The sequence below is a fragment of the Diabrotica undecimpunctata genome, chromosome 1 (genome assembly GCF_040954645.1).
Source record: "Diabrotica undecimpunctata isolate CICGRU chromosome 1, icDiaUnde3, whole genome shotgun sequence".
NCBI lineage: Eukaryota > Metazoa > Arthropoda > Insecta > Coleoptera > Chrysomelidae > Diabrotica > Diabrotica undecimpunctata.
Window position 1 is genome coordinate 165,755,567 of NC_092803.1, and position 26,495 is coordinate 165,782,061.

General features: G+C 32.7%; 1 protein-coding gene across 14 annotated transcripts in view; it reads left to right on the forward strand.

Annotated features, from left to right (window-relative positions):
* br (broad-complex core protein) overlaps window positions 1-26,495 on the forward strand; it is a 178,074-nt gene that overhangs the window by 99,888 nt on the left and 51,691 nt on the right. For all 14 annotated transcript variants that reach the window (XM_072520442.1, XM_072520439.1, XM_072520438.1 and 11 more), the window contains 3 exons: window positions 21,551-21,739; window positions 22,720-23,113; window positions 24,638-25,009. In XM_072520442.1, coding sequence (XP_072376543.1) covers window positions 21,551-21,739; window positions 22,720-23,113; window positions 24,638-25,009 — 955 coding nt within the window. The remainder of the gene's footprint in view (window positions 1-21,550; window positions 21,740-22,719; window positions 23,114-24,637; window positions 25,010-26,495) is intronic.

A 26,495-nucleotide genomic window follows, 5' to 3' on the forward strand; every position in this document is an offset into this window, starting at 1 on the left:
ATTGTGGCTTATTCCCAATTAAATAGTAATTAAATATTTTCCGTATAAAGAAATTTTATTTTCTCCAATAACCACAAAGGTTCTTTCCATGTTCGTTTTAGAATAAGGAATTTTAATCACTAACATGGTTATCTTATCTTCTATATCATCTAAACTCATTTTTTTAAAAAAATAGAAAAACTAGATTTAATTATATAACCTTTGTCATTAAGTAGATCTTATCTTCAGCTTCTGATAAAAATTTATCTATTTCTTCTTTATTCAATACTTTCGATTTTTTTCTGATACTGCGAAAACAGGTGCATTTGGGATGACCTTTTTTTAATCGCCAAACCAGCCGACGTCTTTCGACAAAATAAAGTGATAAAAGAATGACACAAGGCAGATATTGTATGGAACTTTTCAATAAATGTGAAAATCGCCATTGAAAAAAAAAATGATGTGTGAAATGAGTTACTAGGGAGACTCTATAAATATAGAAAAAATGATGTCTTAATATTGCTACTAATTAAAAACGGAGCATGATTAACTTACATATGTGACTTTAAACTCTAAACAACGTAAATATCAACGTCTGAATGGATATTTCTCGTAGATTAGAAACGGACTGAACCAAGAAAAGTTGTATATTATTTCTTTTTATAAGTTAGCCCTAAGGTAATTAATTTTTGGTGGGGGGAGGTGTAGTTTTGTTCAAAATATTTGTACCCTTGAGAAAATAATAACGCTTTAACTAGATTATGGGCCAAAACCAATAAAATTCTGAGAGTGCTTATGTAAAATCGCTCTCAAGTTGACTAAATTAAGAGAGAACCGTGCAAGAGTGCATTTGAAATTAAATACTCTAACTTCAAACATAATTTATTACGAAAAGGGAAATTTTAACTACATACACTTATAATACTATAAGAATTCGAAGCAATAAAATTAATAATTTCTAGACAGAGTTAACTCAAAATACAGTTTCGTCCAAAGTTTTAATTTCAAGAAAAATTAACATGCCACAATGTTAAGCCAGTTAAAATGAAATGACGATCTTAGGCAACGTAATGGAGTCTTTTTTTTTTCGTGGAATTTATGGCTTTGGTGAGAACCAATTAGCAGACTATGTTAGATTGAATCATTAATTGTATTAATGATGTAATGGAGTCAGTTGAATAATAATAGCACTGAACATTTATCAATGAAAGAGACCAAAGTGCATACTGTATGGCATCATCTCTAGTTGGTGACTAAGGAAGTTATTCTGAATTTGTTCACTCGGAAACAACGCACTTTCCAAATCCGGAAGACGAGTTATTGGGTTTCTTCTATTTGACAAGTATCCTAAATAGTGTAACACCTTTATAATTTATTTATCTATTACTTAAATAAATCTTTTATCATACAATTTATCTCTTCCTGGAAACAAGCATGTTTACTGAGTGTATTTTTAACTTCAAATTTGTTTGTTCCAACTACAACATTCTCTATCCCATTGTCATCGCTTTTGATATCAGCAAACTTAAATAAGTAAACAGACTAAAAACAAATGATTTATAGTAATTAATTGTGTGTTAACCCAAGAGCAATAATCCTAACAAGTTTTCGAAAAATAGCGGTGTCATGAACCTACATCAAAACATATCTTTATCGAAAATAATATATTTTTTGTTTACTTGTCACTTGGTAATAAAATATTTTTTCAAAATTTTATAGCACACTAATAGTCAAAACATGAGTTGTTTTTTATCGCTATTTACCACTAACAATATTTACCACATTTACAATATGGTGAACTTAGGTTTCCGTAACTATTAATCGAAAAATTAAAATTGCTTAAATTTTTTTTAGTTTTCCTAGGTGCTGCTAGGAAAGGGTTGTTATTTACAAACAACTAATAACTAATGGATTTTAATGCTATAATGATTAAGTAAAAGTATGCGCTAATGAACAGCTGTCAGAGGAAATTGAAATTAGACATGGGGTGAGATAAGGATGTGTATTATCGCCAATCCTTTTTAACGCCTATTTTGAAGAAAAACTGGAAAAAGCTCTTGAGGGCGAAACTGCTGGAATAAAGGTAAATGGAGTTCCCATTAACGACATTTATGTATGCGGATGACACTCTCATTATAGCAGAAAATATTGAAGATTAACCAAAAGATGAAATTTACCAAAATTTAACTCAAAATGTTGACACATAACGAACAAAAACTCGTTTTTTAGTCATAACTCGCATAATTTGTTATCAAAATAGACTTTTTTTAATTAAAGGTTTTTTGTGCTCTACAAGACTATGAATGAAAATGAGAGTTGGCGCTCGAAAAAAATATATATGATTACGATCACCAAAACTATGTTCCAGAATTTTTAAAGTGGTACAAGGCAGGTACAAATCTAAAAAAAAACTTTTTGCCGTTTTTTCGCCGTTTATAGAGTTTTTTTAGATAGAGATGCACTACTTTTTGGGACTTATTTGAGTAGATAGCTGACATCAATACCTTTAATTTGGACCACAGATGAACCTTTTGTTCCCTGAGAACCATAGTTTGGTGATTTAAAATACGAACATCTGATTAAAACCTCCGATTCTTCGGCGTTTTTTTGAGTTATAGTTTTAGTTAGACGCTGAAGATCATTTGAACCATTAATTGACATCAATATCTTTAATTTAAACTCCGAATGAATCCTTTTAGACCCTTTGAACACGAGTTATGATGATTTAAAAGACGAAAATCTGGTTAGAATCTCCGGTTTTCCGGATATTTCGCCATTTTTTCGCCGGTTTCTGTTATATTTCTAAAATATAGTTAAATTATTATTCAACTAACTTTTTTTAAAAACTTAAATCAAGATCTGAATTATGATAAGTGCCGACCTCTGTCGCGAAGATGGCAGTTAAGAAGAAGGTAGACGACATAGAAGAGAAAATTAAAAAAATTAAAAACAACATTGAAGAAGCCGCAACAGAAGTTCTAGGAAAATGCAAAGTCATACTAAACAAAAGAAACAACAATAAGACACTATGGTTCAGAAAAGAAATAAAAGAAAAATGTAAAGAGAAACGAGAGGCCTACACGAAGTACAAAATATCAAATAGGTACTCCAGAATTTTGAGACACCTATAGAAGAATATGAAATGAAACAAAGCAGTTCGTAAGAACAAAAAATAAACACTGGAAACAGTTTACAAAAACGATGAAAAGCGACTTCTACGGTACACAAAAATAAATATGGATATTCATAAGAAACTAACGGAAAGAAATGGCAGAATTGAAGGAATACAATAACATACCAGCAAACGAATGGGAACTGTTTAAAGGAAAGGAAAATAATAATCAATACAATAACGTACCTGAATTAAAACACGAAATAGAAATCAGTTTTCAGGAAGTAGAGGTAGCCATAAATTCACTCAAAAATAATAAGTCACCAGGACCAGACGGAATAACTAACGAGCTTCTAAAACACGGAGGAGAAAGTATAACCCTGGAGATGACAAAACTTGCAAGAAACAGCATTATGATACCAATGTTCAAGAAGAGAGATACCTCAAAAATTATAGAGGTATAAATCTACTGAACACCGCACTTAAGCTCACCACAAATGTCCTAACCAACAAACTCAATAAACTAACAACTTTATCAGATGAACAACAAGGATTCAGATCCGGAAGATCCTGCGTAGACGCCGTATTTGTACTAAGACAAATTACAGGAAAGGCCATCCAGTACAATAATCCAGCATATCTATATTTTATAGACCTGACAAAGGCTTTCGATCTCATCCAAGTCGAAGACGTCATACACCTACTGTAAAAGAAACATACCAATCAATATTATACAAACCATCGAAAACATCTACTCCATAATCAAATACAGGCAAAGATAAATGGAAAACTAACACAGCGTATACCAGTACAAAGGGGAGTCAGACAGGGTGACTCGTTAAGCCCACTTCTCTTTAATATAATAATGGACGAAATAATACAAGCTATACGTAAAGGTCATGGTTACAGAATGGCGAACAAAGAAATTCAAATATTATGTTATTACGCCGCATTAATCGCCGAGACAGAAGACGAACTCCAAAGATTAACGCACATCTTCAATACAACAGTCAAGAAATACAATATGATAATATAGGCAGAAAAAAACCAAGTATATGACAACATCTAAATACCCACTATGATGTAAAATTGAAATTGATGGGAAAATAATAAAGCAGGAAGCAAGGTATCTATCTGGGAATAGATATAACTAGTTACGGAGATGTTGAAGAAGAAGTACGACAACAAAGCTTAAAAGCAAGTAAAGCGACGGGATCTCTGACACAATCTGGAAAAACAAACAGTTAAGACAAGACACAAAAACAAGAATCTATAAAGCAGCAATTAAACTTATATTAACATACACGACGAAGACCTGACACATCTAAAACGAGACGACTACTAGAAACAGAGATGAAAATACTCCGACGAATATCAGGGAAAAGTCTGTATCAATAGAAAAGATTTTATCGGGTTTCCAAATATTTAACAGATAATTTGAAATAAACAGTGTATCGCATATTTTATAACATATTAGATAAAATCGAATGTTCTGTAAAACCACTAGTTCTATGTAAATCAACTCTTATACATTATGCAAATTATAAAAAGTACCAGCTTAGCCGGATGGTTTATCGGTTAAGTGTCCCACTTTGTTTAACTTTAGTAGCATTAGAATTTTTTTGTTTGAGTCATTGAGGTTTAGTAATTCCGAGTAGTTCGGAAATTCCAGACAACGTGTTCTGATTTATTTAAACACTTAATATTGATACATATCTAGAGTCATAAACATACGATTTCGCCAGAATGCTTTGTTACTTATTTAATCTTAATTGGCTTTATTTAATGAGGGTATATAATTCTATTAATAAATTAGGGTCGATGAAAAAGAATTTTGTAATACTATTCGCTGTTTATTTATATACGGTAAATAAAAATAAAAAACTTCTGTTTAAAACTATTTTGTAATTTTTTATTTTCACGCCCCGGAACTAACAAATTATCAATGGAAGAGGAGAACCAGTTTATCTATCAATGGACTTCTGGTGTAATTCTAACACCAAATGATTTATAGTTTCTCTTTAACATACGTTTTATACCGGTGAATAAAAAATATCCCTTGAATTTGGACCAAAAAATACTTAATCCGTTGTTGATTGTCACTGATCTCAAGAGATGCGTTTTGAGGTCTAATATTAGCGTTTTCCAAATATAGTTTAATAATACTCAGTATCTAGTTTTTAAAATACAGATAGTAAAATTTTGGGACATCCTGTAGATCTAAGACTAGTCACAATATTTTTCCCCTTTGGATTCACGACCGTAGAGACTTAGATATTATTTAAATCACATATTTATGTCGATTTCAAATAGCATCGCCGCTGTCACGTTATGACCATGCCTTTGAAATATAAATATTCTAATTGCGGTTGTGTATTGTCTGGAGTAAAATCGTTGAACTCAATAAGGTGTGTTTTGCAAAAGATGAGTCAACAAGGTCAGCGGGAATGTTGCTTTTGTGCATTTTTTAGTTTATTTGCTCAATTAAAAACCAAATTTGTGGGTACAAAATAGAAAAATTCTGTGAATTGGAATAGATAAACATTTTATTTTGAAAAGTTCAATCTACACTAAGAAATAAGTGTTGTTAAAAAATTTGAAACACATATTTACAATTTTGAAATATTGCCTAATATTCACAACTAAATAATAAACTCAAGTTACTATGAAGTAAAAAACTTCTAATGTAAAAAAAAGTAAAATTTTTTTATAAAAATTGAAATTATCCAAACAGATTACATATTAAATTTATTAAATGTTAATATTGAAGCGACAAGATGTCGATGTTAAAAGTTTTCACTTTAAGAGAACGTACTGATTCCTATTTAAAGCAAGGACTCCGTGAGTGTTCTTAGGAAGATACCAGCTAACTTACAGCTTACAATTGACAAGGCCTTTAAGACAGGTAATAGTTTATTTTTAGTTTTTACTCAAAAATTAAACGCCCAACTTGGGTTTGGTTTTAAACCAAATTTAGATGTAAATTATATTGTTTAAAATTACATTGAAGTAAATAAAATCGCTGATTTGAAAGTGAACTTTAGTTACTTGTGCAATATGGTTATGTTCGTGAAAAGTAATGTATAGTTGACATGTTGATGATTAAGATATACATGTGAACAATGACGTCATATAGTCAGGTGAATTGGTATGTACAAATATATCAGTAAAATACATCGAAATCTATGAGATAGATTATGAATTTGTAGATTATTGATGAAAGAAAAAGTAGAAGAATATGGAAGCAATATTCCAATAGATGGTTTATATAGTATCGTTGATTGCCTATTTAAAGGAAATTGTTACTGAATAAAGAGAAGCTGTAAAACGGTAAATTTACATCTATAAGTAAAATATATTATTATGTAGGTACTCATGTATGAACAACACAAAAAGGCCCATATAGACAAGTGTGACCAGGGAAATGTGTCCACGGAATTACAAACAAATATAGATTATGTTAACAAACTATGGGAACTCCTAGAGGAAACTAATATAAATATAACTCCTGATGGTCTGAAAGAACTGTAATTAAACAAGCTTTGTAAGACACCTGTCAACGTAATTGTCAGCATTGAGAGCTTCACGACGAATACGCCCAACAAATTTCTGTGAAACACCAGCTTCTGAGATGGCACACCATACCAAACTTTTTACTTTTCCCTCAAACATAACTTCTGTCTGGTGTATCTTGTACATTTCGTGTATAAAATCCGTCGTTGACCTTCATTTCGAAATTTAATAAAGTAAAATACTTTTCATCATCAATAATGAGAATTTTACCAGGAAAATGAATACGTCTCAATGCACGGCAACATCTAGGAATTTTTTCTAACTAGGCTGGTGTGTACTTAAAAGCTTTTTTTCTTTTATATCGTTTTAAATTATTTCTAGAAATTGTTCTACTTACAGTCATTCGTAAAACATTATATCTTCGGCAAACATTTCGCAAAGACTTTTCTAATTGGTTCTCTATACTCTGAATTAATCTTTGTTCCCGAGCAGGAGTTCTCTTGGTCTTTCACTTTTGGGTAAATTAAGGCATGGTATACCATTTTCGCACTCTTTAATTGTCTGGTAAATAGTTGACACAGAAATCTTCTGAGCACTAAAAATTCTTACAATATCGCGTTTTGGTACATGTCCAACTAAACGATAAATACTTTGACGAATATTAAGTTTGTACGACATCTTAACGAACCGTATTTGTCAAAACTGACATTGTTTATATCGTTTAAGTTGTTTACTAACTTTGGTTTCCAATGGCAACTTGATCCAATGCTTCCTACCAGTAATACTTTTAAATCTAAAATTTTAACGACACACGTTAATAGATTTTTTCTGTTAGAATTTTAATTTATATTATGTACAATATATTGTTACAGTAGAGTAACATTTCTAATACGTCGTCACAAACGATTATCAGTTGTGTGTTGAAATTGTATGCAGATAATTATTCCCAAAAATATTTTTACAAAAATAGTGTAACACTAACCTAAGGCATGTCGATCTAAATTACCGTTAACTTGTTATACAATTCAGTCTTATCTGTTTACGAAAATGTTTCAAATGTGGTTACGTTATCAGTGGGTGATGATGCCCAAATTGTTTTAATATCTTCGAAATATAAATTAATTTAAAAGTTATGATTATTTAGTTAATTACTAGACAACATTTTAATTGGTGACCTAATCCCAATTATTAACTAAAATTTTTATTTCATTTTTTCTTTTTATTTAATAAGCAAAAATTACCTTTATGTTTTGTACCGTACGTGGAACGATTGGTACAAACTCATAGACATAATACACTCAGACATTCTCCATTAGTACAAATCTCTATAGTTTGTATCTCGGAGAAGTTTGGCGGTTTTTGTTAGCGGCTATCTGGACTTTAATCTTAGAGATCTTTAACCCTTTCAGACCTGACTTTTTCTCTGCAGAAAAAAAAATATTTTTCTATCGAATCTTCTTAATGGAAGATTGTAATAGGCTAAAATCATATTTTTGACATTTTTGTTTAACAGGTAGTCGTTTGACAGAATGTCCATTGCAATGGACATTGGGAGTATAATACGAATTTAGGAAAATAATCACATACGATATTTTTATTAAATACAGTATATTTGTATAAAGCAAATGTTGAGTAAATTAAAATGAAAATATTTGAAACAATTTCTATTTTTAACAAAACATAAATGTACATTACATTTTTCACAAAAAAACATGGGATCTCCCTTCACACCCAACATTTTTGCATCTGGATACTTCCTTTTTGTTGTCATACTCGGGTAAATGATCTATTTTATCCATCCTTATTTTCATCAATGGTCTAATTTTCACTCTAGGTCTTTTTGGAGATTGGCGAGAATTTTCATTTGACATTTTGGGACGACCAATTCTTCTTTTTATTGGTTTTCCCATTTTAATTAGCGCTTCAGCAATTTGTATTTTAAAACATAACAAATCCATTTGATCTTTGAAAGGTAAACTTTAAAAGGTAAACTATAAATGGTCCCTTTTATATTCTAGCCAACTAGGGGCACAAGTAAAATCAAAGGTATGAAAGATTAACCGCAATGTCCATTTTTTTAACTTGATAAAGATTCTATAATATGACAATTGTTGATTTAGTAAATCTACACATCCCATCGATTTATTATATAATTGAATCGCTTGCGGTCTCTGTATCGTTATATTTTTCTATTAAGTCTTCTTTTCCTTTTCCAACAAAATTCGAACCTACAATCACAGACTTATTACCTTGCCAGTTGCATAAAACCACAGTTCCTTCATCATTTACCACTTCTTCGCTATATCCCCGTTTTTTTTTAATTGTCTGTTGTGAATGGAGGTTTCTAAAATCTGTCAATCTGACAAAAATATCAATATAGACCTGTAGTTCATTACAATGGACATCATATTTTAATGTTTGTTATCGACAAAAAACAACAATAAATCATCTATGTGGAATAAGCAGTATAAAAATTGATATGTCTACTGTTATATAAAATAATATTTGGTTGCGTATAATAAATTTACTACTTGAAGAAACATGATATTTACTTACGCTTTCCGGGGTATCGTGAATTCGCCATGTCACTTTAAAAGCACTTAACTCGGCTATGATTTAAACTAAACTGAAAATTTTTATGACTATAATCGGTTCACAATTTGTCGATAGCTCACTACATGTTTAACCCTAATTAGAGAACTGAAATACAGAGAGGATAGGTAATACGATATAATAGTAAAAACCAACCTGAAACTGACGGTTTAAGATGTTTTCGACTAACCCACCTTGTATCTGAAGGAATACAATACCTTATAATCCGATTACGAAGGTATTTTGAATGGTTACAGATGACCGACCAGTGTCTTAGAATATATGATTGAATAATAGTAGTAACTGAAATATGCAAAATAAAAAATATGTAGTTGTCAGCAATTTATTGGAGTTTAATTTTGTTGTGAGGCTTACGTAAATGTATGTGCAATGGACACCGGGTCTGAAAGGGTTAAGTCTGAATATTTATTGAATAAAATTGTTTTGTATATATTTGGGGGCCCTAGTGGACTAAAACTGAGAGCCATGGCCATGGAAGTAGAGTAGGCCCTTTTCAGATGTCCACTAACTATGTGCATTGTCCAATTGAAGAATGTGTCTACGTTATGGCGGGAGGACTGTTGAGCCACGATGAAGCACACTACTGGTCTACAGAGAAGACAAGATTCACGAAGTCGATCCAATAAGTTTTTACAGAATATTTTTCTAGGTGCACAACTTTGCTGATAAATTATCATTTGTTTTATAAACGAAAGCGTGCGATCCAAGATGATAAATAAATATTTTGGGTTATGATTAAATGGAAGAACGTATATAACCAACTAATATTCAGTTTTTTGCTTCTCATCAAATCCTCTTTCGATGTATTCAGTTAGGGCCAGTACCATTCTCGCAGCTACTGTAATTGGTGTATGCGATGACGAGACAGATATAAGAAAGGACCGGACAAAAATACTCAAATAAAAAGATGCACCACGTGCATAATTTAAAAGTAAAATTAAAAAAAATACATATAACGTATCTTTATCTTAATATTGAAAGTTTAAAGTATATTGAGGACACTTAAAACTTAAATAGATTATAAAAAATATTTTTTATCTACATTTAATAGACTATTTATATACTTTTTGATATAAAATACATAACTGATTGTTTTATTTACATATATTTTGAAGTAATTTTTGAGATAAAAAAAGATGTTTTCTAAGAAATAATATCTAACAATATTTGAGGTAGTATTATTTGAGAAATATTATAGTTGGGATTTTTGAATGCTATCATTTTTACCACGAATAATTATTATATGTATACATCTATTTTAAATTTATTTAATTAGCATGTATATTAATAGAAAAATATGAATAATGCAAAACTACGATTGTTTTGTTTTTAAATTGTTAAGGCAATATAGCAATGGCGTATCTAGTACATATATTCCTCTTAGTTCAAATAAGTACCCTGTTGTATTCAACATCAATACAGCATATATGTATGAACGAATGCCTTCTCTTGTCTCCTCCATTGGTGGCATCCAGTTATGTTGTCGATTATCTTACTTCAACATGATTTAATGAACCATCAATCTTATTTAGTTGCCAACCTTACAATAATGCTTCCCTACAGACATATCAACAAAACAGAGAGAGACCCAAGTAACAGTTAAAGAACCTCAGAACCTGATTCAACACAACATCTGTGCAGCTTTTCCGCGCTGCTGCAGATAAGATAAAGAATGCCATGATGATCGCCAACATTCTAAAAATAAAATCATTCTTCGGATTATTTAATGGTAATGCCGTTCGTAAGTTATTAAAAACTGTTAAAATAATAAAAATTCCATACCTAGGGCATGTTCTTAGAGAAGACCGGTACAGAATCCTTCAGCTTATCATGTAAAGTATAATCGAGGGCAGCGGAGGAATTGGAAGGAAGCAGGTGTCATGGCACAAGAACATTCGCGATTGGACTGGAATAAGCAGTGCCGTACAACTATTCCGATTAGTTGAAGATCGTAAAGAACTCGGCAATGTAATTGCCAACGTTAAGAGGACCTAATGTGACACTGAAAAAAGAAAAATATTTAATCAAATGGAGTGACTAGCTGAAACAACATATTTTAAAACTTAAGGAAAATTGTGCTTTAAAATCAACTTTTAGAAACCGACTACTTACGTTGGTAGAACAATAGCTGGAAAGGAAACATTTATACGTACAAAATAATTTAAACAGTTCTTTTTTATGAGAGAAAGCAGAGGAGGAATTAAACAAAACCAACAAATAGAAGAATCTAAAATTGTTCAACAAAGTTTTTAATATGTTTAATTACATATTATAATAAGTAATAAAAAAACAAAGATCGTCCTGTTCATCAAGTGATTAAGATTGTACATAAAATTTTAAGTTTTTTTAGAGTACCTCCCAGAGGTTCTCTTGATAAATCCAGAACCTTTTTTGAAGAGTTTATTTTGTTGGGTATACCCGCCTCATGTAACTAAGTCAATTGTCTTCTGAACGATTTAACATTGGAAGATCTCAAAAAATACTTACAACTAATCTTCTTCTTCTTGTAGCACTACAACCCGGGGTGGGTTTTGGCTGACTGCACAACTTGCTTTCATCTTGAACGGTCGTCCATAATAGTTGGGTCAGTGGGTAGCCCCATTGTTCTTAGATCTGACCATATATTGTCTCTCCATCGCATTCGTGGACGTCCAAGGGTCTTTTTCCTGTGGGGGCTTCCTCCCATATTAATTTGGCAAGGCGGCTATTAGGGAGTCTATGGACATGGCCAGCCCATCTAAGACGTTGGGATTTAATCTCTTGGACTATATCGCTCGCTCTATACATCTGCTTGACATCAGCATTTGTTCTTAACTTGACAACCAATGACCTCAACTAATTTGACTGGTTCGGACTTGCTAAGCCGGTGAATGGCGATGAACCAGTGAGCACAGACACGTGGTAGGAGGTGCTACTCGACCGAAAAATAAAATGGATCGACTAAATCACTTACTTATCTACTCGACTAAATATTCAGGCATGTTTAGTTACTAAATTCCTCGCTACTCGACTAAAATATTAGCATAGTGCGAACTAGGCATTAGTCTAAATAGAGTAACTAACCAATTTTAAAAAGATTTTGAAACGTGTATACATATTTGATATGATTATACTTTTTTGGGTACCTACAAACGAAAATGAAACAAATCGTGCAATTTTATCAAACAAAATTGCCTAAAGGAAGTGGTTGTTAGTCCACATTCAAATTAGCAACAAAAATAACTTTGATAAAGAAAGTGTCATGGGTTCTAAAATAGTTTATCTACTAGATAACGCATTAGAAAATGCGGTAATCAGAAAATTTATTTAATTTTGGTCAAAATTTCGTCCAGTGTAATCAACACTCCATGGAAGTACGAAAGGCAAAGTGAAGGAAACAACTGCCATTATGTCCTCTGTGAATATGAATGGCTTATACTTCCTAACTCCTTAAACTTCTCATAAGTTGCTGAGTTTTTTCCAGAGCACGGGCTTTCTTGGTGGGACTTAATCAAAGGACAGGGTTTGGTAAAATAGCTTCACTGCTAAATGCCAGTGACAAGTAGTGTCTCGTCTGATGTTACAAACAGAAAAATTAATTCCTCATAAGTAGCTGAGTTTTGTCCAGAGCAGAGGCTTTCTTGGTGGGACTTAATCCAAGGACAGGGTTTGATACAATAGTTTCACTGCTAAGTGCCAGAGACAAATAGTGTCTCGTCTGATCTTACAAAAAAATAGGAAAGGAGAAGGAGAGACGTCGTGTGGCGATCTTAATAACTTAGATTATGTATATAGTAACATCTGAAAAGAATCATCAAAAAAAAATGTATTCCCGCGATTAAAAGAGCAGAAAGTTCATTAAGTTTAAAAAGACGGACCATCACCCTGGAAAAACAAGGAATAAAGATGAATCCCCCGCTAAGAAAATCCTCTCAACTTTATTACTTAATGGTACTTACGGTGAGTGGTTGAACATTCAATACATTTTTTATTCTAAATTAAAGAAATTGTATGGACCTTGTAACTTATGTATTTATTCTCAAAAAATACTTAGAAAAACGTTTTATTAGTCACGATCATGATAGGTATATGATTTTTATCGTACCAACACTCAAACAATGAATCACTTTTTAAGTATGCTGAGATTATAACCCAAATATTAATGTCGAAATTTCTAAATCAGTTCTCTACTCGGATTAATTAAATTAGCAGAAGAGTTAACATTTATATTTATAGACCTAAAATTTTACGATAAAAAATAGTACGATTTATATTATAACCATTAATCTCCATAATCCAACTATAATCGCCTTTCATCCATCATTCATTCAGCAACTTAATATGATTTCTTTTACCTCTTTTTCTTCTTGTAACAGTACCCTGACTTATTTTTTTATTTGTCTCAATCATCTCCTTATTTTTTTCTTGATTCCGGCGAGGCCCTACCTCTACTTGGTCGTGTGAACTTTGTACAAAATTCTCTTCTTTCCAAAAATCTCCACCAAAATATATTTACAGAGAGCGGCATATTATACACCAGAAAGCAAGAGTGTTTGTCTTTTCTTTCTAAGGTTCTGTCTTAGTCTACACTACGACATGATTGTCTTGCCAGGAAGTACCAGAACCGAGGGCACACTCTGTTTTAGTTGCAAATTATTACTCAGTCGACCCATAGTCGATTTTGTATCGGATAAGATCTTTGTAAATCATAATCATTATGGAATGGTCTGATTCCCAGTCGCGGTTTGATAATTTTTTGAGCAAATTTTGTCTTTTATTTCATATTAGCAGACCCTCATTTCTATAATTGAAAGCAGCGTTGATTATTTTTAAGAATAAAATTAAATATATACTCCAGTCGTCGGTCCAGAGACGAAAATGCCACTGAACATCTAAAAATCATACGAACAAGCTAAATTTTGCTGAGAATGTCAATTTTGTGACTGCAAAAAGATGCAAAAAAAGTTTGCCACTCTTACTTACGGACTTCCCCCTAAAACCTGACTTTGTAAGGAGAGGGGGAGTAAAAAACATCAAAAAAATTTTTCTTCGCACTTTCCCTGTAAAATTTTAAAATAAAAGTTGTATCAACTCGACGGTAAAAGTTCGATATCTTTTGATCAGGGTGCTCTATCGACAAAAATGAAAATGCGTTTTAAAGGTGAAAAGTACAGCTTCCGTACATTATTTTGCATTTCGCCGCAAATGAAGTCAGTTTCTATAAAACTGTTAAATAAATAAACGTTGCTCGATTTTTGCCATTTTTTAAGATTCTCATGAGGTAAATAAAATTCACCACTGTCATTGATCGCCCACTATGAATTTTCATTGTTAGAACCCAACCTTCAAAACTATAGCTAGAAATTTCGATTTTGGGTTTTGGCAACAAATTTGAACATTATTTGTTGTCAAAACTCAAAATCGAAATTTCATGTTAGAGGTTTTGAAGATTAGGCTCTAAAAATAGATGGCGACCGGTCAATTGAAGTGATAAATTTAATTGATTTCATGAAAATCGAAAAAAATGTCAACAATCGCGCTACGTTTATTTATTTAACAGCTTTATAGAAACTGACTTCATTTGTGGCAAAATGCAAAAACTGCATACGAAAGCTGAACTTTTCACCTTTAAAACCCATTTTAATTTTTGTCGATAGGACACTCCAATCAAAAGATATCAAACAAATTTTATTTCAAAACTTTATTTCGCACGTGTAACTGACATTTAAAATCGCCGGTCGCTTGAAGCATTGTTAATGAGAGAACGGTTCATTCTACACAAAAAGTACTAATTAACATATTTTTTTTTTCAAAATTATCTCAACTACGTTTCTTGTTTGAAATATTTTTTTCTACGGCTATATACAGATTCTTGGTAAATTGATATTTTCCGTTCCCCCTCCTCCCTGCGAGGGTTGGTTTTAGAGGGAAGCCCAGTGGTAGGAGTTGCACTTTTTTGTCTTCCAAAATTGACATTCTCAACAAAATTAAGCAGTTCGTATGAGTCTTAGAGGTCAAATCTCTGACTGCTGCACTAATAGTTTTGAATTTGAAACTATTTTAATAAAAATATAGTACGTAATAAATCTGCAAATATTAAGGATATATAAATTTCTTCAACATACCGCAGTTTTCTTGATTATTATATCTCCAAATTGGTTAATAAATAAAAGGAATACTATGTTTAACTAGCTTTTGAGAATTAGCTACATATTGTAAAAAATTTATATTTTAAATGTTTCGACTGTAAAATGAGAATTTCTGATAATGACTACATGTAAGAAGAAATCTTATTATTAAACAATTATTTTACAAATTATTCCCAAAATCTATTTGAGAAACTAAGATGCCAAAAAAACAGTTTAAGCATGAAATAAACATAAACTTTATTAACATGTTTGAATAATATTTACCCAAATTTATTAATACCAACATTATTTGAATATTTCTTGTTTGAAACATTTTTTTCTACGGCGTATATACAGATTCTTGGTAAATTGATATTTTCCGTTCCCACTCCTCCCTGCGAGGGTTGGTTTTAGAGGGAAGCCCAGTGGTAGGAGTTGCACTTTTTTTTGCCTTCCAAAATTGACATTCTCAACAAAATTAAGCAGTTCGTATTAGAGGTCAAATCTCTGACTGCTCCACTAATAGTTTTGAATTTGAAACTATTTTAATAAAAATATAGTACGTAATAAATCTACAAATATTAAGGATATATAAATTTCTTCAACATACCGCAGTTTTCTTGATTATTATATCTCCAAATTGGTTAATAAATAAAAGGAATACTATGTTTAACTAGCTTTAGAGAATTAGCTACATATTGTAAAAAATTTATATTTTAAATGTTTCGGCTGTAAAATGAGAATTTCTGAAATCTTATTATTAAACAATTATTTTACAAATTATTCCCAAAATCTATTTGAGAAACTAAGATGCCAAAAAAACAGTTTTAGCATGAAATAAACATAAACTTTATTAACATGTTTGAATAATATTTACCCAAATTTATTAATACCAACATTATTTGAATACATAATATTGACAAAGTTTTCTGACAACTTTTCTTGTATGGACGCCACTGGTATAAATTGGCAGTGCTATTAAAACATCACATTAAAAATGTATTTACCCGTTAATATGCTGGTCCTACTACGTCTAATTTTTGTGTGGTATGGTCAGTTCCATTATTTGTCGGTTCGGCAGACAGGAAATCAACAAATAGTTTAGTCAGATTTGCAACATTTATATTTAGATATATTATCACAGTTGTTTTTGCTGTATACCTTTAACTTTGAACTATTAACGAGACGTCCTCTAGTTCGATAAAAATAATTTTTCCAACGATATCTTTGATAAAGCGAGGTTGAAATTGATATCGTGTTGTATTTATGGCACTATATTAATAGAAGTAATTAAATATTGGCTGTCTACCTACCTCATTTGTAGAAATTGGAATTCGTCCTTCGTGTTTGTGAAGTTAATTTATTCGCTGTTTGGAACAAATTATTAATTTTGAACTTCTTTTTTTTTGACATTTTCAGGCATTTGTCTGTCAATATGTGACAAGTAACGAGATTTGACATTCGCGATCATTTTACCCACAGTTTTTTTAATTATTAAAATCACATCTGATGAGGTATATGACTAGATGAGGTAAAAAGAGAAGGTGAAGACAACAGCTGGATCTAAAGGTTGTAGGCATATGAACATGAAAATGTTTCGCCAACTTGCTACAGACTTTTTTGTTAAAGCGAAGCTTCTATGCTGTTATTATAAATTAATAATTCGTTTGAATTTGACAGGTCTGTTAGAAGTAAACAATGTATACTTTGTTAATACGTCAACAGGTGGCGTTAGGAGTAAGCAAACATAATCATTCATTGAATCATTTGAATATAATATAATTTTTTAAAAATATTAATAATAAAGTTACTTTATTCAATTTTAAAAATATTATTTTAAACTAAAAAAATATAGAAAACATAGTATAAAGCTTCGAGCGCTAGTCTACTGTAACATCCTTTGTTCCTTAAGTAGTTCGCTTAAGCACAGCTGTTTTAAAACAATAATCAAAATGTTGACACAATGCACAAATTTAACCATTTGTCGCTTAATGAGTAAAATGCTCATACGACAATTACTATAATAATAACGTTTTAAAATTGTTGTTCTGATTAGAATAAGAATTTTAACAAAAAGGCCTGATGATGATCATGGTCATGATAGGTTGGAGCAGAGCCATTTGTGCGCTCTTAAGACACGTAGAACTAAGGCGACAAAAAGACCTGCCTCAGTTGATTCAAAAACTCGTGAGTCATATCATCATTCTCAGCGTATTCTACCGATTATGGTGCAACTTCCCTTACGTAGTTGTTCTTAATTTCTGCCCACGATTGTCTAATATTTGCTTCTCTGTGCCGTGTTGTACCGGTTTGTTTCCATATGTCATAGTTCACCTCTTGGATACCAAAGTGTAATTCTAGTGGACCAGCTATTGTCAATTCTTCTCGCTAAATTTCCCGCCCACTGCCATTTTAAATATTCAATTCTGTTGATTACATCAGTGAGTCTGTTTTCAAGAGGTGATTATAGATTTTGGTGTGTAAGGGTCTTGTGATGCTGCCAATATTATGGTGGTATTTACATTGTTGTCAGATATTCCGTTTTTTTTTAAAATATTTCAAATGGGTCACACTGTATATATCTTTTAAAGTCCTTATAAAATACTGATTAGTTTTCGCTAACAACACTGTACCACTGGTTCTCTCCGCTGAGGTTGAAATAATAATACATTTAAATGGCTATGACTGTTATAATAACAAATTGAGATTTTACTGATATTGGGATAGTGGTATGCGTCGAAGTCAACAAGAAATGTGTAATATCTAATGTGTAGTATCCGTAACGAAAATTTTAGTGAAAATAAATTTCATCCATATAAAATCAGGTTGGTTCAAGAGTTGCCAGATAATGATTTCGATAGACATGAAGCGTTTGCAGACATAATGATGGAAAAATGTTACAGTTAAAACAATCCAAATCCTTTTTAAGGTTATGTTTTACGATGAGGCCATTTTTTAATGAAAACGTAAATCGCAAGCATTGTAGATACTGATCACGTAACAATCCTCGTTGGATGCGTGAATACCACACACAGTATCCAGAAAAACTTAATGTATGGGCTGGAGTAACAGGCGAGAAAATAATTGTTCCCTTTTTATTGAGGGAATTTTAAATGGTCCGGCATATATAGATTTATTGGAAAATAGTATTACACTTGAGTTGACTTGGCTATTTCCAAATCCAAGTAAGTATTTTCGTTTACATTTTAATGTAGAAATTTTATTATTCGAAACTTTCAGACAATAACAATATCCCAAACAACAATATTAGGCTGAAACAAAATGCTGCTCCGCATCACTATGGGCGTGTAGCAAGGCAATACCTAAATAATGTATTTCCTAGAAGATGGATTGAAAGGCGTGGATTTATAGAATGGCCCCCGCGATCACCCGACATGAATCCTTGGAACTATTTTTTGTGGGGTCACTTCAAAATATCGTATATAAAACAAAACCTGTCTATATTTAGGATATATCCTAAAAAATCTGCCTATATGCTATAACAGATAGGATTACCACAAAATAAGAAGAATTAAACAGTCAGTGATGTTGCAAAATGTATTACAAAAGGTTTAATAATAGCAGGGCTGGTTGTATTGAAGTAAACCTACAACACTGGGAATCTGCTCTAATCGCCTTTCTAAATCGGTTTTCCAAAATTTCTAATATTTCTTTATCTATCTATCTATACAGCCCTTGCTGTCCAATTTTGGAAATAGGCCTCCTCTTCCTTCTTCCACGTCTCTCTATTCTAGGCAGTTTGTATCCACTTCGGGCCTGCGTGTTTCTTCAAGTCATCTGACCATCTCATTTGTGGCCTTCCTCTTTTTCGTTTGTAACTATAGGGTCCCCAGTGTATAATCATCTTATTCCATCTGTCGTCTTTATGTCTTATGGTATGTCCAGCAAACTTCCACTGAAGTTTTGCTATCTGCGTTAATACATCGATCACTTTTGTTTTGTTGCGGATCCAAGTATTTCTTTTCTTGTCTGATAGCCTGATGTTCAGCATTTGCCTTTCCATGGCTCTTTGGGTCTTTGCTATTTTTTCCATGTTTTCCTTTGTAAACGTCCAAGTTTGAGAACCGTAGGTGAGAACAGGAAGTATACATTGGTTGAAGACTTTTATTTTTAAATATTGGGGGTATTTTCTATTTTTTAGTATATAGGAAAGTTTTCCGCGTGGGTAGCTTCCATGACGATTTGCCGATATCGTTCTCGATATTGCGCGGCATTTAATAATTCATCTGCTGATAAGCCAGTCCATTGACGAAGATTTCGGAGCCATGAGTATTTCTTCCTACCAATTCCTCTTTGTCCGTCGATCTTTCCGTTGAGTATCAACTGCATTATCCTGTATCTGCTTCCTCTCATTATATGCCCCAGATATTCAAGTTTTCTCTTTTTTATCATCTTTATTAAGTCGCCTTCACCTTGACCTACTCTGTTCAAGACTTCTCTGTTTGAAATGTGTTGAACCCATGATATTCTGAGCATTCTACGATATAACCACATCTCGAAGGCTTCTAATTTGTTCATCATGTTAACCTTCATAATCCAGGTTTCACATCCATACAGTAATACAGGATACACATAATATTTTAGGAACTTAATTCTCAGCTGTAAGTTCAGCTGTGAATTGCTCAGAATAGATCTAAGTTTCATAAATGCTCCTCTTGCAATTTCTATACGAGTTTAAATTTCTTCATCCGGATTTAGTGTCTCGTTTATCCAATATCCTAGGTATTTAAAATGATTAACTTTTGTTATCGGTTTATTATTGACAATTAGTTGTATAGCGCCGAGATCTTGTTTACTAACCACAAGTAACTTTGTCTTATAATATCTGCATATCTGATGTTGTTAATAATTTCTCCCCCGATTCGAACTACACATTGCCCTTCCAAGGCTTCGTTAATAATTATTTCTGAGTAAACGTTAAACAAAGTTGGGGACAACACACAACCCTGTCTAACACCTCTTTGAATACAAATTTTGTCTGTTTCTTTGCCGTCTACCAAAATAGAAGCTTCTTGATTCCAATATAGATGTTGTAAAAGTCTCAGCTCTTTATCATCTATTCCAATCATTTCTAGATATTCGAACAGCCTACCATCTTGAACCCTATCAAACGCCTCCTCAAAATCTATAAAACAGACGTAAATTGGTTTCTGTACTTCCCATGATCGTTGGTACGTGAGTAGAAACCCTATGAATAATAACACTATTACAAGAATGCAGCGACGTGAAGAGTTAATGAGTTTATTAAACATTTTTATAATCCTAGAATACAACTTTTGAGAAAAGTACTGAAATACGAGAAGAATCTGGGATACCTACATGACAACAGTATATGAGAAAAATAAATAAGAAGATATTGCAAAGAAATGAAGAGAATCACATTCAACATCTCAAGAAATAATACAATTGGATCAGTAGATGGTTAATAAGTAAAAGATTACAATATTATTATATATTTTAGGCCGTTATAAAAGTATCAAACAGAAAATAGACCAAATATGAATTTAGACCTTAATACCTCATAAGACCAACGGAAAGAAACCAAAGCGTTAGATAAAAAATTGCAAGCGTAAAAACTTTTAAGAGTAGTAAAAAATTAGGCATGACAAATTCTTAGAAAACTGCATAAATCACGCCATTTTTATAACTACACAGACGCCGACGGTTAGTAGTGAATATACATATTTTATTTTCAAATAAATGCAAGGCAGGCTGCTGCTGGATCAGCATTTTTTTGCACTATTTGTAGTGTTACATGAGATAATTTTTATTTTAATATTTTAAAAATAGATTTTATAGTCTACATTTGAAACTAACGGATGCGTTTTAGTTGTAGAGAACATAAAATATTTAAAAATATCTGTCTCTAGCCATATGATAAAAAAATAGAATGGTATAATGATTTTTTGACTTTTGATTTTCGTATAGAAAATATTGAAAACATACAGCATAAAATGTTCCTAATATTTTAATGTTTTTAAGCTTTTCTCCAGGCAGAGGGAGAAATCCTATAGGAGATATAGCAACTATAGAAAAAATTCATACATAAAAAATAACAAAAATGGGTAAAACAAATCAGTTGAATTTTAATCTTCAAAAAAAAAAGAAAGAGAAAATCTTTAAAAATATCAAGTGATATAGCTATTTATAACAAGATATTAGCTTGAACAATAAGTTTATTTTATACTTATTTCTTCTTTTTTAGAGTACACCGTGTAAGCATCCGGTAATAGTCCTTCAAGATGTTGCATGGACGGATCTCCACGCCTTGGTCGAATTTATATATCATGGAGAAGTCAATGTCCATCAACGTTCTTTGTCGTCATTCCTCAAAACTGCCGAAGTTCTCAGGGTTAGCGGCCTCACCCAGCAGCACGGGGATGGCCGGGATCAGGTAAGCAGATCACCTACATTAATCATAAAGTTTGGTAACTCTTGATATTGAATAAGCTTTGGAAACAATAGTCAGCAATCAATGAACCATTTAACAATCAATACAATTTAAAAAAAAATGGATTATGAAAAAATTAGGAAAAAATTATTTTTAGACTATCAAAAGTTCATAATGCTAAGGTTCTCATGAAAAAATAATGTTGTACCCATTTGACAAAATCTGGAAGCTAGTGAGGAAGTGATGAGAATGTCCTGAAGAATTATAAGGTCATACATTTACTTTGAATTCTATACTCATTAGTACATCCCAGGGATGTACTTTATGGTGATTAAAATTTAGAACATATAAGTAGATAACATTTTATCTATTATCTTTACTTATTAGCAATAGACTGGTCAATGGATTGGATTATCAACAGATGAATTGTTACATGCTGCACAAGATCGAGAAGAATAGTGGCAAATAGTCATGGAAGCTTCCCACGCCTAATTTGGGCCCGGTATTCAAAGAAGAAGATTACCAATAGATTATTCCGCTCAATAGTACCTGAAACAAAGTCTCAATTCGTTCAAGTCAACATATTTTCTTGTCCCTGATATTTAAGTTGCACTGGAGACTCTGAGATCTATAACTTGTTTGTAATAGGTTGGAACTGATCACATTTTCTTACGCAACTGACAAAGAACAACAAAGTAACTTTATTATGAAAGCCAGGGCATATAGGAGTTGCTGGTTATGAGTTTGACGATAATATTGCTAAAGAATGAGCTAGTACTCATTTTATTAGATTAGAACTATTATGCAATATACCAAAAAGCCGCATTGTGGAAGATGTCCGCAAATAGAAAAAAGAACTGAGTGTAGACTACCGGGGAAATATTCCAGGACCAAAGCAAGCAAAAAGTTACAGAAAATTCAAAGGAAATTGCAGAAAATATTGTCTTGGCGTTTTTTATTTTCATTAACTTATTTTCTTTTAGTTGGCACAAGTACAAAGTATGGTTAGAGGGCATCAGCACCAATCAACACCTATCTCCAATCACCATCCATCGTTTACAGACAAGCTAGTAGAAGAGAGTTTATTTACATCACCTTCCTCCCCGCCGCATGGTGCCACCGTTAATCAGTTGCTCAGGAGAGCGGCAATGCAATATAGGAGAGAAAGGAGGATATCTTTAGATCCCGAAGCTGAACACAAACGAGCGAGATCAGACCACATTATCGGCAATAACAATAATAATAATAACGAATTAAACCTATCGACGACGCATTCGCATCCCCCTCCCCAGACGCAACCGGCAGATTTTTCACCTAGCGCTATGAAGAACAACGTGCTCAACCTTAATCTTAATTCAATAAAAAACGATATAGAAGGTAAATAAAATAAATTAATTTAGATATTAATAAATAAATTCTATAAACCTCTAATTACTATAACCAGAACATCTAATAATTTTCAGTTATTCTTTTCAGTTTAAGACATATTTTATTATGTCTCAACATTACTCTCCCAGTCATCTACTTCTTGATATATATTTCTCATTTCTCAATTATCTGTACCCACTGACTGTACAACAAATTTTAATTATGGTGAGGTCTCGTGAGATGCGCGACATGACGTTTCTTCGCCTCGAGTTGCTAAATTTCCCTATTATAAAGCATAGTTTCAGTAGCGTTATTACTTAAGTGTTGTTGGTGTTTATCTGTTATTCAGGGAGACATGCGATTCTTCTTCTACGGCACTACAGCCCAAAATGAGCCTTGGCCTCCTTTATTTTTTGCCTCCACCCTTGTCTGTCTGTGGCTGCTCTTCTCCATACACGGACTCCTAAAAGTGCTTGTGCGTCGCTGCTTACTGTGTCTTCCCAGCGCTTTCTTGGCTTTCCAACTGGTCTCTTTCCCTGCATTCTGGCGTTCAGTGCTCGTTTTGGTAGCCTATCCTCTCCCATTCGTATCACATGTCCGGCCCATTGCAATCTTTGTATTCTAATGAAGTCTGACAGGGGTGTGTCCTTATACAGTTGATAGAGCTCGTTGTTATATCGAATTCTGAAGATTCCGTTTTCCCTCACAGGTCCTAGTATTCTCCTCAGTACTTTTCTTTCGAATGTGTCGAGTTTGTTTTTGGATGTTTCTTTCAGGACCCATGCTTCGCTGCCATAACATGCTATTGGCCGAATTAAAGTTTTATAGATTCTCATCTTTGTATTTCGGTGGACACTTTTAGACCGAAACATGCGATTGCCACTGTTTAATGGCCACGATTTACTTAATCACTTACTTCAACAAATGTCCGTCAAAAATCTGTGAGATGAAGGTTTACCATAATTGCCGTTTTCTACAGATGCCCTTATGCGCTCAATACTTTCCGATGTAGTCAAGCTGTTCTCTCTTTATGTATCTTCTGACATTTTCTTTTCGAATCTTATCGTTTGCTTTATTGGTCTCAATTATTGTTGGGTCTTTTTTACAGTTTAATGTCATTTGATGCATTTTTATGGCACAACGGATCTAAACTGCATTTAGCATGTACATATTTGTGGTTCTGCTCAGTTTTCTGTTTATTTGTATCTGCTTTCGGTTTCCTTGATAGATTATCTCGCCCTTTCCTAATATTTTATATACCGATCATTCTAGTTTTACCTGCTTTATCTGTAGGCACAATACTTAGAATGATAATCTTTATAAATCAGTAATATTTCCTAATTTGTTTATTTGTAAATCTTGTTTAAGCTTCAGTTATTACTTATTCAATGGCCCCTTCCTTAATCCTATTGGATTCTTTTACTGTTAATCTTTTTAATATTTGTGATATATTCAAAATCATTGATTTTGATTAATTGTTGTGTCATTCACTTTAATTTAACACATTAAAATTTTCTTTTATCACATTCACAGGTAACGGAATAAGCAGTACAGACCGAGAGGCATCGCCGTGCTCACCGTCCCCCACCCTCCTCCATTCCCGCATGAACAACAACGACAACGACAACAACAACATCAAAAACGAGCCCATGGAACTCCTATGTACCACTAACCAAGAGGACAACAGCAACGACTCCACCGACGTTACCAACGATAACGGAGGCATCGGAGGTCCTCATGGTGGTCCACATTCGGGCAGCTCGGGGGGCGGTGGGGACCATGACGACCACGATAGCGCCATTAGTCCTTATTTAACGCCGACGGAGAGCAAATTATTTGCGACGGCGGCGGGAAGTTTTAATTTTAGTATGGCTGCGTTGGCGGGAGATCCGTCTATGCTTGGAGGTAAGTTTTCCTTCCTTCTGTCTGATACGATATCTGTCCAAGGTATACGCGAAGGTAATACGAGACTTATCATAATTAATCTGTTTTTATCATCATTGTACATTGGTGGATGGTCTCACACCCTCAACAATCACAAATACAAACAGTTGCCAACACCCTCGTTACAAGATTCCTACGACTAAGTGATGACTCCAGCAAACAACAAGAATAGCAAAAATAAAGCACACCCTATAACATTTGGACGAGTCTGATGCAAAGATAACATAACTGCATATACATTACTTTATACAATAGTATTAATGCTAAGAAATTATATATCTGTAGATTGAGGAAAAAGTTTATTTTTACGCAAAGCTCAAACACATAGTATGAACATTCCGGGAATGGATGTAAAAGTTTTCTTCCATCCGTGTAATCAATACTATTCGTGAAAGAAGCTCTATCTGACATTTATCTCTCGCAGAGCAACATTCGGCGGTACAAAAGGAAGAACAACAAAAATGCTGATAATTTTTCAACACTTCAAGATGTAATAAAAAAAGCAAGAAACCCGTCACAAAAAAAGACAGTTGTGTGAACCATTAGAGAAATAAACGTGATCAGAAACAATATTGCAATTGGAATTAAAAGAGCAATAATTAATGACAAAAAAGAGGAAAATGCAGATATGTAGATAAGTTATCTCTAAATATGTCCAAAAGTGGGAAGTCAGAAAGTAAAACATACTTCAGGTCTTTCTACTTTTTTTTTATTTTGAACTTATTAATATAATTACTATTACTATTACAATTACAATGTTCACTATGTCGAAAGCCTTGTAAACGTCTATAACAATCAGCAACAATGATGTCATATTCGATGTTTTTTCAGACCTTAATGATTGAAAAAAACCATTAAATATAACACACCCTTGGTGCTGATTTTTATAGACTTTCGCAAATCTTTCAACACAGCGAACATTGAGGCCATCTGAAAGTCACTGGAACAATACAAAGTAGATTCTTGTTATTATAACATCATCAGGAACGTATATGAAAATGCGACAGATACTATAAACCTTCAGGAAACCACCAATAAAGTCGACATCAGAAGAGGAGTCAGGCAATGTAACCAAAAATGTTCTCAACAGTATTAGAGTAGAATATTAGAAGTGCCGAACTGTGAGGACAAAGGAATAAGCATTGCAGGTGAATACTTAAATAACCTTCGATTTGCAGATAACAGCATTGGTAGCGGATAACCTAAAGGAAGCTAAAGATATGTTGGAAGAACTTATTGCAGCAACAGGGAAAGTGGGATTGAAAATTAATGAATCCAAAATTAAAATGATGACCAATTTAGCAACCAATGAAAACATAAAAATTAAGTTCACTTACAAATATACATTTCCTGGGACATGAAAAGAAAGTCAGTAGAGAAAACCAAACAAGTGAGTTACAAAGAAGAATACCCCTGAATACCCAAAGAAAAATGGAAACGGTCAATG